The sequence below is a fragment of the Python bivittatus genome, unplaced genomic scaffold (genome assembly GCF_059951505.1).
Source record: "Python bivittatus isolate LINGU-HERP-01145 unplaced genomic scaffold, Pbiv_v1 ctg000700_np1212, whole genome shotgun sequence".
In the NCBI taxonomy this organism is placed as follows: Eukaryota; Metazoa; Chordata; class Lepidosauria; order Squamata; family Pythonidae; genus Python; species Python bivittatus.
This window is the reverse complement of record NW_028277098.1, coordinates 38285197-38298920: the sequence shown is the minus strand read 5'-3', so window position 1 is coordinate 38298920 and position 13724 is coordinate 38285197. Positions and strand designations below refer to the sequence as shown.

At 36.4% G+C, this 13724-nt stretch overlaps 1 protein-coding gene across 1 annotated transcript in view; it reads right to left on the bottom strand.

Moving 5' to 3' along the window:
- JAK1 (Janus kinase 1) overlaps positions 1 to 13724 on the bottom strand; it is a 67115-nt gene that overhangs the window by 31297 nt on the left and 22094 nt on the right. The window contains exons 2-7 of the mRNA XM_007429931.3: positions 12917 to 13039; positions 12137 to 12202; positions 11204 to 11402; positions 7042 to 7165; positions 2419 to 2569; positions 1707 to 1870 (exon numbers count right to left, since the gene is read on the bottom strand). Of these exons, the coding sequence (XP_007429993.1) occupies positions 1707 to 1870; positions 2419 to 2569; positions 7042 to 7165; positions 11204 to 11402; positions 12137 to 12142 (644 nt within the window). The 5' untranslated portion in view covers positions 12143 to 12202; positions 12917 to 13039. The remainder of the gene's footprint in view (positions 1 to 1706; positions 1871 to 2418; positions 2570 to 7041; positions 7166 to 11203; positions 11403 to 12136; positions 12203 to 12916; positions 13040 to 13724) is intronic.

The following is a 13724-nucleotide window of genomic DNA, read 5'->3' as shown; positions in this document are numbered from 1 at the left end:
CTGGATGACTTAGGGGATTTGGAGTGGGGGGCATAGTATTGCAGTGATTCTCTTTCTTCCTCCAGGACTGGTTGCAATGGTGGTGGTAGGTATCTAGCCCTAAGCCCCTGCTATATGAAATTCCTCAGAGCTTTACTCACTCCCCACTGCTGCTTAACATATACACGAAGCTGCTGAGTGATGTCAGCATGGGTCAATATGCTGATGATATTCAGCTACACATTTTTACTCATGGCCAACCAAGTTATGCTGTCCAGGTTTTCTCTCAGTGTCTGGAGGCTGTGAGAATCTAGATGGGGAAGAACATGTTTCACTTTAACCCTAGCTGATTGGATGTGGATGTGGGCTTTAGCGGTCCTCAGATCTAGAGACTTTCCATCATTAATTCTGGATGGGTAGCACTCCTTCAGGCAGAATTTGGAGGTCTTCTTTACTCCTACTCAAAGGTGGCAGCCCGGGCCAAGAAGGCTTTCACATAAATCCACCTTGTGTACCAGTTGGACCCCTTGCTGGATTGGGAGCCTCTGCTCACAGTTACTCATACCTTGATCACCTCTCAATTGACTATTACAACATACTCTATATGTGGCTATCCTTGAAGACTATTTGGAAGATACTGTATAACTGTTCTAAAATGCAGTGGTCCAGGTAGTTACAGGTGCACCATGGTACACACATAACTTTATTGCTTAGTAAACTGCACTGGCTCCCAATTGGCTTCCAGGTGCAATACAAGGTTCTGGTTACCACTTATGGCACAGGGCCAGGCTACTTATGGGACAGCCTATCTCTGATTATTTTTTCTCATCTCATAAGAATAGGAATGCTCCTGGTCCCTTCTATTAAAAAAGGTAATCTAATAGGACATAGAAGAAGCACATTCTCTGTTGTGCTGCCCTGTGGAATAGCCTACTCCAAGAGATTAGGATGGCCCCAATTCTGTTGTAAGGTATTGAAAATTTCCCCTTCCCACCTCAGGCATTGGGCCAGGGTGCTAGGTGAGCTAATTTCTAGGAATTATTGGTTTAAATCAGATTGGTCTTGAATGCACTATGTTTTTATTTCAGTTGTTTTTGGTGCTTTTTAAATTTAGTATTAGCTACCAAGAGTTAAATTGTATGAGCAGGGCAGCCATACAAGATAATTGATTAATTAACTGAAGGGAAAAGTGAAAGGGAAATAAAGTCCACCATTATAATAAAACATATATGGAAATTGTTCATCAACACTTGAAGCTTTATGGTCATATACCATGACCATCAAACCATTTATAACACCAGGGCGTTTCATGATTGTTAATAGTGGCATTTCAGCATCTTCTATGTAGAACTAGTTAAGATAATTCTTGCTTGATATGCTAAAGCTTGTGCATGGCATATATAAATACTAAGAACTGGGCATGTGCTTTTCAGCCACAGTTTATATGTCCTCATAGGACAGGGATCTGGACTGGATATGGTCACTTCCTCACTAGCTTGAGCAATCCCAGATGCCAAGACATCATTTTTCTGTGCTGAGAGCCAACATTCTCTGTATTGCCTTGCACAGAGTTTTTTTATCCACAAACAAGGCCATTTGTGCATAACAAAGTGTGGAATCAATCAGTTCAGCCTCACGTTGAACACAGTTCGGCCTCATGTTTCCTACACCAACTGGTCAGAAGAAATAAGCTTATTTGGAACAACACTCAAATAGTTCAGACTCACCTGATATCTTGGGGAAGTTCTTTTAACCCCAGTTTTTTTTTAATTAAATAGTGAGATATTGCAAGTACAGCCATACCCAAACATTCATTTTCAATTTCATGTGATTCTTGATCGTTTTTAGCTTCCCGAAGAGGCGCAAGACCTTTTACCAAGTCATTCTGACCCTATATTGGACAGTGAGATAAATCTATTTTAGCAATAAACACAGTTATTTCACTTCATTCACCAAATACCCAAGAAACAGAGCCTTCCATATAAAAGTCAGTTGATATATTAAACAACAGAAGAGTATTGCTTCTTCCTCCCCCAAACACGTAACATAAATTGAGACAATAAAGTCACATACGTACCACAGAATAATATCTCAGTGAAGAGGTATTATTCAAGAGAGTTTTAAACCCTAATGCATTTTTGCTTTCTATCTTGTTATGGACTGCCTTTCTGCAAATACGCAGACTTTACTAAAATAAAGCAATAGAAAAACAACATTGCTAAACATTTGGGGCAACATTCAACATGTCTTTCTTTCATAAATATAGATCTTCGGTTAGAGTTTATGCATATATTCAGTTAGAGTTTATATATATCAATAATCATGATCATACCTATTCCATCTCGGAGAAATAACAGTGCTTTCTAAAGATAATGAAATGTAAGTACTACTATAATACTCTACATAAAATGAGTTAGAATTCCCTTACAAATTACTTGCCTGGGCAAAGAGATACTCTAATGAATTTGCATCAAGGAGTGGTGTTCCATCTGGTACTGATCTGGTTTCATAAGAATTCTTCTTCTTTGGAGAATGCCTCCAGACAGATGGCTCATTTTCATTTGTTCCATGCCAATTAGTAAAGTAAAACCTTGAGCAAATAATTATAAGGATTTAAATTAAACTCTTAGGTATTATATGCATAATTGAACTTTACATAACTAGATAATAGGAAACCAGGAATACCAGCAATTTTTCAAACATGTAATTTATAAAGAGCTGATAACTTTTTTCAGGGCTATCCAGTCATATCCGCTAATAATAGCAAGCCCAAGGACAATGGGTCCTTACAGGGTCCTTTCAGGCCTCACAACCATAGCATTCTTGTCTAGTTAACAAAATGCGATGCACAGCCTTTCTAACACAGGATTTCCCATTTGATACTAGTCCTTTCCAGCAACGGCTTCCCTGAGATATTTCTGATCAGAATAAAAGCCACACAAGGATTAATTTGACAGTAAATATATATATATTCAAAAATAGATCTTGTTCAGCACATATTTAGTCTTTCAAACTCAATGGGATTTGAAAGTTTTAACATTTTGTCTGGACTGTACTAAAGTACCACTTCTTATCACATTTCTTTCCAGGTACCTGCCAATTCTGCAAAGAAAAGCAGTTAAAAAAAAAAACCTGAACAGGTTAGGATTTCATTGGTGATGTACTGCTGGAGGAAGAAAATCTACCCAGACCTATTATTTTCAAAGGCTTAAACCATCTAATACCTATCAGTGGGCATAACCTGATATTGAATCAATTTGAAAACAATGGCAAGGTATCCTTCTGCTAATCTTCCTGCCTGATGTATGGGATCTATTTAAACTCAGTTGTCCAAATGTTTTTGTAAATGACTCTTATTTTGGGAGCTTTCTGAGCAGGCACCCTAAATATATTATAACAACTCTCAACTCTGCTTCTTTATAGGCTTTAAAGGCTTAAGTATATTTACTTTTTCCTTTCAAAAATCTATGCTTGATTGAATACTTATGATAGTTTGAATGACTAATTGATCCAATAATTATAAGGTTCACTTGCTGTAGATATTTACTGAAACTCAAATTGCTTATGTTTTTCAAGGACAGTTTAATAGCCAATATAGCATAGCTGAGCTTGGCTCAGAATATTAAATACAGATTATTCAGGAAGTCCTCATATCTTTTACTGGAACAATATTTCTACAAATGCAATAAAATGCTATTAGGAAAGTAATAAAAGCCTATTTAAATAAACAAGTGCTATCGTTCTTTCTGCATGGAGTTAAACAGAGCAACTGCAGCATAATGAGAGAGATGTGAACACACATACATACATACCAATCATGCTGTTTCCTTTTGGGTTAAGTAACATTATACAGAACAAAGGAAAGGAGTAAGAAACAGTAAACCAAAGAAATTAAAGGCACAACAAAAAAATTAAGTCTATACCAACACCATTTCCTATATTTCTCCATATCTTTCTATTCTTGCAAACCCTCCTTAGTTCTCTCATGTCCATGTACTACTTCATACATTGCTTTTTATTCTTTAAGCTTCTCACCTCTGAGGATCTCATCAGTTCCATTCAATAAGGACCTTCTTGGTCTTCCCCTTCTCCTTGACTCTTCGTCATGTGTTTTGCAATTTGATCATTCATTTTCTCCCTATGACCAACCCTTTAGTGTACTTCTTTGTACTCGCCCCTCACTTTTGCATTATACTTACATCCATTCAGTACTCATTCATTCTTGGTCCTCTTTCTTCTTGTTTTACCTTACCATCTGTCCTGGAAGTCATGTAAAACCCTGAATATGTGGCTGTGACATAATGTAACACCTATATTTCTCTGCTTTGAGAGCTTAAAGGTAGACTGTATATTTGAATAGCTTCTATGTATCCCTTCCTGAAACTGCTGAGGGCCAGGGCCCAGATAGCTCCTAACACTAATTAAGTGTATATAGTTATCTAAAGTGCAAAGATGAGTTAAATTCTTGGTAGAGGGTTTGAACCCCATAGAATAACATCTAGCTATGTATGTCTGAAGACTCTAAATAAGGATGAAAATGATCATGTACTGCCTCCTAGTGGTTATCTGTAAGTAACCCATTCCCACTGCAGTCAATTTACTTTTGTTTCTCCTGTATAAGTGGGCAAAAGCACATTTTTATATTCAACCATTTTTTATTCTTCCAACACTCATTCTTCATAAGACACCACATTATTACTCACTACCTTTCTATCAGCATTAGCACATCTTAAACTTCTCTATCCATCTTCCTACCTTCAGTAAATATCCTCTACTTGCTCTTGCTGTATAACACTTATAGTAATTTGTAATTGTTCACTCCATTTTTCCTGTCTAACATGAGTACCTCACAAGAAGGAAAGATGGACTATGAAAAGATCTCAGTCCCAACAGAAACACCATAGTAAACACCAAACATAATAAAGGTATCTGTTGAAGTTGTTGTTTCATATGTCAACACTAACTGGATGAATAAAACAATAAAGTGAAACTAAGTTATGAGTATCTTAGTCTTCGATTTATTCATTTTCAGTTCTATACTCCTTATTGCATTTTACAACCTAAGGGCAGCTGCAAATCATTTGGATTCTTAGCCAATATTACAGCATCACTGCATAAAATGTACATGTATATCCATGTACCCAACCAACATTCCTCTACCATCACCAAAAGCATTTTATATACATTTATCAATAAATATACAAAATAACCAAGATGATCCATGTCTTACTCCCTATCCAACGTTAAACCATTTATTAAACATTCCATTCTCATGCATGTTTTTCTTCTAACATATACTGCTCTTACTGCATTGAGCAACCAGCCCTCAACTCCAAAGCATTCCATAATTTAAACTGATTGCCTTTATCATACATTTTCTATAAGTTAACAAATGTATGAATGTGAGGAAGACAAATTATTTCACATTTCTTAAGGATCTGGTAAAGAGCAAAAATCTGGCCTGTACTTCCCCTGCCCAGCAAAAAGCATCACTGCACTTTCATTTCATTTCATTCATGGCGTTTCTTAAATTTCACCCACTGTCACCTCTTGTACACTTTCTATTAGAATTCTTCCAAACCCACTTTCCCAGGCACACTTAAGTAATCCTCCTGTAGCTTTTCTTGCTATCTTTCTCTTTATACAAGGGAACAATGGCATTCTTCCAATCATCAGGCATAGATGCAGTCTTCAAAAACATTAAACAAGTCAGATAGCCGTTCTGAAAACAAACCACATCCATATTTTTATATTCCTCCAGTCACTCCATCTATACTGACAGTTTTACTGGTTTTCAATATTCTCACAGGATTTATTATTTCTTTTTCATCCTTTTTTTCTTGGAAACAATTGTAATATTTATTTCAATTCTACTCTTCAACATACCACTATCAGTCCCATACAAATTGTGATATATTCCTTCCAGCATTTTTTGACTTCAATTTAATCCCAAATCATTTAATCACTTCCATTTTTAATTTCATTTACTCTACTAGAGGCTCCTGGTTTAACCCTCTTCACCCACTTTCCCAACTCACCCGCATTTTCTCTTTTTTATTCTTTACAACCCAAAGGCCTTTATGTTTTCTCTAACGTTTTAATCTTAACCGTTCCCTTGCTCTCTTTGATTGTATTCTTTGCTGTTATATTTTTCTCACCATATCATACCTTTTTCTCCCTCTCATTTTTTGCATCACTCTCTTTTATTCTATTCATGCAAGCTACCATCTCTAATCTGGAGATTACCTGTGAGCCAACATGTTGCCCACATCTCACCAAACATATGTTCAGTATTCAAAGAAGTTTTAAGCAACCTTCTTAATATTTCAAAAATTCCCTTTCAATTCTCCTGTATAGACAGTGATTGTAAAGAATTAGTCATATACTTAGCTATCATTTCTATATTAATTTAATTATTCTAGAATTGTCCAGTTTATTTATTTATATTTATTTATTTAGTAGATTTATATGGCTGCCCATCACAAACACATGACTCTGGGCAGCTAACAATATTAAAAATGATAAACACATACAGAAAACATAAAACCCACAGTAGCCAAAAAAATTTATAAAAACCACAATCAAATATTCAACGCAACCAAGAAGGAATCTGCATACCACACCTGGGGCCCCAGGCTTGAGCACAGAGCCACGTCTACGGAAGGCCAACAGGGTTAGGGTTAATCTCTGGAGGGATGACATTCCAGAGGACAGGTGCCATGACAGAAGGGGTTCTCCTCCTGAGCCCCACCAGCCCACACTCCCTAGCTGATGATACCTGGAGCATGCCCCTCCTGCTGGATTGGATGGGGCAATAGAAATAACTGGGGAGTTTATTCAGTTTAGACCTGCTGTTCCTCTAATCTGTGTCAAGAAGAAGAAAACTGCAATCTTTCAAAGCCACTTTAATATGATATACTTTTTAGCAGTGGTTTCTTGGCAACAATGTGAAGACTGGAAGTATTTTAAAATCAAGTGAATTAAATACTAAATGCAGAAGCAGGCCACACTTCTTCACAAAGTTACAATCACACCAATTGTATTAGAGACGATCATAGTTACCTCATGCGATAATAAACACGAAGTGAAGTTTTGTCATCAATACAGAAGACATGATTTGGTGCATACCAAAGCTTTCTACTTTCATCAAAGAGGGCAAACAAATTGTGGCACAAAGGAGAAATAGCTGGCAAAAGAAATAAATAAAAAAAGAAGCCATTAGCTCAGTGAATATTTTAAAGAATATAAAATATGCATTTATGCAAGTCTTACAATAACAATATACTGTTAAAATTATTTTGTGCCTTCGATTATACAGTAGCTACATTTTAATATAAAAATGTTCAATAAAGATTATAGCTGTTATTGTTTGTCTTTATTCAATTAGACCATAAAGCAGAAACACAGTTTTGGCAATATTTATCATAAGATTATATGTGATAAAATGGTAGCTTATTTGTGTCTACTACAGCAACTACAGGGTTAACTGGGGACTTCCTTATAAGGAATGTGGGACACAGGTCAGAAGAATCTGGAGAGGGAAGAGGCAACTGGCACAGTGAACAAAAAAGAACAGAGATGAAAAGGAGCCAATCAGTGTATACAGCAGAAAAGGAAAGAGAAACATTGGTGGAGCTTATAATACAATAATCCCTCCCCTCAATGGCTAACATACTGCACTACCCATAAAAAAATGGATAAGAGAGAAAATACCCTGACTATAAGAACTCTAAAGCTAAGCACTTTGGATGGGGCAGTGAGATTTTGAATATATATATATTCAATCTCTCCCTGCCCCCCAAATTAATTATTGCATTTCTGCCTCAATAAATGCACGTTTGCCACAAAGCATCAGAACAACTTTTGCATGTGAGTTACAGTCAGTACTGCAGTTTGGCAACAATCCACAGTACACATACTATACTGTGCAAAGGTTTTAGGCAAATATGAAAAAATGCTGTCAAGTAAGAATGCTTTCAAAAATATATATTGTAATTGTTTATGTTTATCAATTTACAAAATGCAAAGTGAGCAAACATAAGAAAAACCCAAATCAAATCAATATTTGGTGTGACCACCCTTCGCCTTCAAAACAGCGTCAATTCTTCTAGGTACACTTGCAGAGAGTTTTGAAGGAACTTGGCAGGTAGGTTGTTCCAAACATCTTTGAGAACTAACCACATCTCCTGTGGATGTAGGCTGCCTCAAATCCTTCCGTCTCTTCATGTAATCCCAGACAGACTCAATGTTGAGAGCAGGGTTCTGTGGAGACCAAACCATCGTTTCCAGGACTCCTTGTTCTTCTTTACGCTGAAAATAGTTCTTAATGACATTGGTTGTATGTTTGGGGTCATTGCCTTGCTGCAGAATAAGTGTGGGGCCAAGCACACGCCTCCCTGATGGTATGGCAGGATGGATAAGTATCTGCCTGTATTTCTCAGCATTGATGACACCATTGATCCTGACCAAATCTCCAACTCCATTTGCAGAAATGCAGCCCCAAACTTGCAAGGAACCTCCACCATGCTTCACTGTTGCCTGCAGGCACTCATTACTGATACTCTCCAGCCCTTCAGCGAACGAACTGCCTCCTGCTACAGCCAGATATTTCAGATTTGGACTCATCATTCCAGAGCACCTGCTGCCATTTTTCTGCACCCCAGTTCCTATGTTTTCCTGCGTAGTTGAGTCGCTTAGCCTTGTTTCAACATCAGAGGGATGGCTTTTTGGCTGCAAATCTTCCATGAAGACCACTTCTGGCCAGACGTCTCTGGACAGTCGATGGGTGTACCTGGGTCCCACTGGTTTCCGCCAGTTCTATGCTGATGGCACTGCTGGACATCTTCCAATGTCAAAAGGAAGTAAGCATGATGTGTCTTTCATCTGCTGCATTAAGTTTCCTTGGCCGACCACTGTGTCTACGGTCCTCAACATTGCCTGTTTCTTTGTGCTTCTTCAAAAGAGCTTGAACAGCACATCTTGAAATCCCAGTCTGCTTTGAAATTTTTGCCTGGGAGAGACTTTGCTGATGCAGTATAACTCCCTTGTGTCTTGTTGTTGTGCTCGGTCGTGCCATGGTGTATGACCTGTGACATGAAACTGTCTTCCACAACCTCACCTTAGTAGCAGAGTTTGGCTATTCCTCACCCAGTTTTAAGCCTCCTACACAGCTGTTTCTGTTTCAGTTAATGACTGTGTTTCAACCTACATATGAAATTGATGATCATTAGCACCTGTTTGGTATAATTGGTAAATCATTCACCTGACTCTAATCCTACAAGATCCCTGACATTGTGCAAGTGTACAAAGTGTGCAAGTGTAAGAATTGATGCCGGTTTGAAGCCAAAGGGTAGGCACACCAAATATTGATTTGATTTAGATTTTTCTTCTGTTCACTCACTTTGCATTTTGTAAATTGATAAACATAAACCATTACAATATATATTTTTGAAAGCATTCTTACTTTACAGCATTTTTTCTCACCTGCCTAAAACTTTTGCACAGTACTATACATACAGCAACAAGTTTAGAAAAGATAATATCCAGAAGCTAAGGACTGTTTCCAAATATTCCTGCAGCAAGATTCAGGGCAGGTTCTGTGTGTTTTTCCACAGTTTCTCCTCTCAAGCACACACACAGAGGAATACTAAGGTTGGTGGATCTTTCATTTGTTTGAGCATGTGATGCCCTTTGGTTCTAAGGACAAACTGAGAGAATCCTGCTTTAAATAAGCCAAAACTTATTCACAATTTACTGCATCTAAGATTCACTCGAGATCTTAAATAAGTTTTAAAAACCAGAAAACTAATGTATAATTTCAGTAAAATATAGTCAGACTGCCATCTGTACACACTAGCAAGAAATACAATAAAAAGGGGTCATTTTTCACAGCAGTATGACTCCATTGTACTTTTAAGTTTTTAAACAATTTGGAAGCAGGCACTATTGGCTACTGTGCTACACACAGCCTTTAAACTCAATTAGCATGAATAATACATAGGCTTTTAAAATGTTCACTGCAATTTATAATAAAAGTTATTCAGAATAAGTAGATGAATTCTTCTTGAAGTCTGTCCAAGTGATTTTTACTATCCAGAAACAAGAAGCAAAAAGCAGGAGAACTTCCTGGAGAGATGGGCCACATTAATGGATAGGGCTCACAGAAAAGCAGTGATAACTCATTAATTGCAGTTGTAATTACAGTAAGGAAAGAAATGATACCAAAGAGACATGAAATATTAAAACAGGATAATTAATGACAGGAAGAAAGTACTTTAAAGGGATTAATCTTGATTCTGGAAAACAATGATGTAGTATAGATGTTTGGGTCAAAGTTGTAAGAATTTTAAGAGAGTACATATAGCATTTTAAACTCTGAAAGAAACTAGCAACTTCCACACATGCTTTGCCTTTTCCATAACTCACATGTGCGCTTTCAGGCACTTTTTCAAAGATTACCCTATGGTGCATTTTCTCATCCAACATTCTACTCACACAACAGTTAATGAGAGGCTTGTGGGAAAAGCACCATCTTGACCCCCTCAGGTTGGAGCCAGCAATTGCAAATATTTAAGAACACAGGTAAAGGCAGAGTGATAAATTGAGTCAAAAGCAACATAGTTCCTGTTAGGACCAGAGTTCACAGGGCAAGGCCATATTTGCAGTCCATAGTAGTGCAATCTTCTTTACTAATGAAGGGTATTCAGAGGGATCCAACTTTTGATAAAGTAAAGATCCTCAAGACAAGCTTAAGTCTTGATGACTTCATGGACACGTTCATGTAGTTTTCTTAGCAACAGCATGGGAATGGTTTGCTATTACTTTCTTCCATGATGTTCTGTTGACTTCCTCATCTAGCTGTGTGACTTCATGGCAATCTTCCATTCAACTACTAACCTCACCCTGCATAGGATTTTTGTTTTTGGATTTTATCTTTTTTAAAAAAAAATTTAGATCATTCAAGGTTAGGCTCTGATACTGGAGGTAATTTAATTTTTAAGTGCTATTTTAATATATTTTATTCTAATTTTATCTTTTCAATGCAAACTGCTGTAAAAATATAGTATAACATGGCAATAATAAATAACATAACTTAACGATTAGAAGCCACTGAAGCCCTTATTCAAGAATTTCTCTAACTTCCCTTTAAATGGATGAGTCTAAAAATCATTCCTGTTTATTTTAAACAAGCTAAATAATAAGAGAGGTTACTACTGAAACTCACAGCATTTTTGTGCAGCTTCAATGCAAAGTTCTTCTGCTGTGTACTTGCCACGTGTATAACAAAAGGAAGGCTTTTCTTGTAAGTAGAAGATTACTTCCAGTCCTTGCTCCTGAACTTCTGTGCTGATTTCATTTTTCTTTGAACTTCTCATTTTTGCACAGAAAGCCATAGCTTTGCAGTCTTCTTTTACATACATATACTACATACATAGAAAGGAAAACTATCACAACGAAGTAGACAAACTATCAAATATTATCCATTAACAATATTCTCTTATTGCAGCTGAAAGCAAGGGATACATATAATGTTTCTTGAGGCATCTTAAAGAACTAGAAAATTGATTATGACATAAATTCAACAATGAAAGAAAAAAAACACAGAAAGCAATAAATTAAGAGTAAAATTAATTCTTATCCCTACTTTACAACAAAAATATGTCAATTGGACAAGTTTAAGAAACAGTGCAGCCTTCTATCAGTATTTATTATGCATCTCTCTGCAAAGTACTTTAATTTAGTATAATTTTAATTCCAAAGCTTGAGAAGGTAAGTTCACTGCCATCAGCTCCTATGAGCAATTCTAGAACATGGTGCAGTGGCAGAAGACTGAAGACTACATATGATCTATGACTAGTAAAAGGATCTTGTTAAAGGGATAAACACCTATTTCATTTTCTTGATAAGACAAAGTATAGTATGAGCTTCTTTTCTGCTTTGCTGTTCCACACCCCAATTCTGGTTACCACTTAGTAAACCATCTATGTAGATGTTCTATAACATGGCACACAGATGGTTTGTAAAAGGACACATTTCCATATTGACATGTGTAGCAAAATAATGCAAGAATAGTCAAATGCAAAGATACAGCTTTACACTTACTGTATTGATTACCAAAAAAATGCTTCAGCAGTAATTTCTACGGAAAAAAACTTACCTGCATTTATATGGATATGTGATTTCCCAGCAAGAAAATGGGTGTCTTTTCAAAATATAAGAGAACCTGATTAAAAGCAAAGAAAAATAGAATCAATTCATAAAAGAATGAGCTACAGAAGCTACAGGACTAGAGGGTAATCCTTTGAATGAATATCTAGGAAAAGTTAAGATGAGATCTATCACAGTTCTTGTTTCACAGTCAAGTATCAACAAAACAAAAGAACTAAAAGACTTCCTTTCAGCCTGTTAGGTGTAAATAGAATGGATAAATCTCAAGACTCAGAGCTGACGGTTATAAACACAGAACCTGGTTTCATACATTTTGGTTTTTACTTAGCATATTGTATAAACATAGCCACTAAAATGTGTAACACGTTGTTTATGTCTTCACAGCATGCGTGAACCTTACTAAGTATGTCTTGTTCAACCAACTGTGATTAAGTGAAGCATGGCTTAGTATAAGTGAACTAGGTATGCATAGCAGCAAAAATGTTGCTTAGGCATTTTCTAACAATTAATTAATTTATATAAGGATGGACAAGATAACCTCAAAAGATCTATTAAATTTCAGAATCCTGTGATTCCATGTGTTCCCTCTCATTTCTCCTCCTAAATAATGTTTCAGAACACCTACTGCCAGGACAAGATTCTCATTTTTAAACAAAGAAAAGAACATTTAAACATGAAATAATAAAAAGTCAGGATTTAGGTTCAGCAATATGTTGTTATATATCTGCTGAAGGTTATGAGAACTCATTATAATTTAAACAACACTTACCAGCTTGGCCCTGGGAGAAAAGAGTCTCCTGTAAATGCAGAAAGGGTCCTAATTAAAGAAGCTTACATCAGATTTTCCCGATGTCCATCCATTCACATCTTGTTTCTATTGATTCTAAGCCATCTGGAAACAAAGGAGATAGGCAATTTCACAATGTAAAATGGAGAACAGATTACAGAATTATTACATTTTCCCATGATTACTACTCATAAAGCACAGGTATATCACAATATGTCATTCTACAGTATTTCATAGCAAAACGAGTCCTTCTTTCCAGAAATGGCAAAAATCAACCTTTTGGAAATTGTCACTTTTTAGTAGCACCTTAATAAGGAATGTACCTAAAATTAGAAAAATAGGACAACCAGCATCAAGGTGGATGGATGCAGTTATAGCACCACTGGTGCACGTTGGAAGACCTAAAGAACCAGGTTAGGGGTAGACTGTAATCTATGTGGTCTCTACAAGTCAACATCAACTTGACACAATCAGTCAATCAATCTAAAAATAAGTGTATGCTACACACAATATGTAAGCAGTAGTATTAAAAAAAGACCTGCTTTAAACACAGATAATGAAACATACAGCTTCCTCATAAACCTTAGCATAAGCCAAAACTATTGTTTCCCAGTACTGTCTTTATACTATGATTCACCCTTTCATCTTATTTTCAAACAGAGCTTCCATTCTAGAAATACAAAATTAACCAGTGCTAGTATTTTACTATAGCTTACGTGGGATACAACAATATCCAGTCAATAAGTAATGTTTGATTAAATATTCCTGGGCACTGTGTCAGTATAATGCA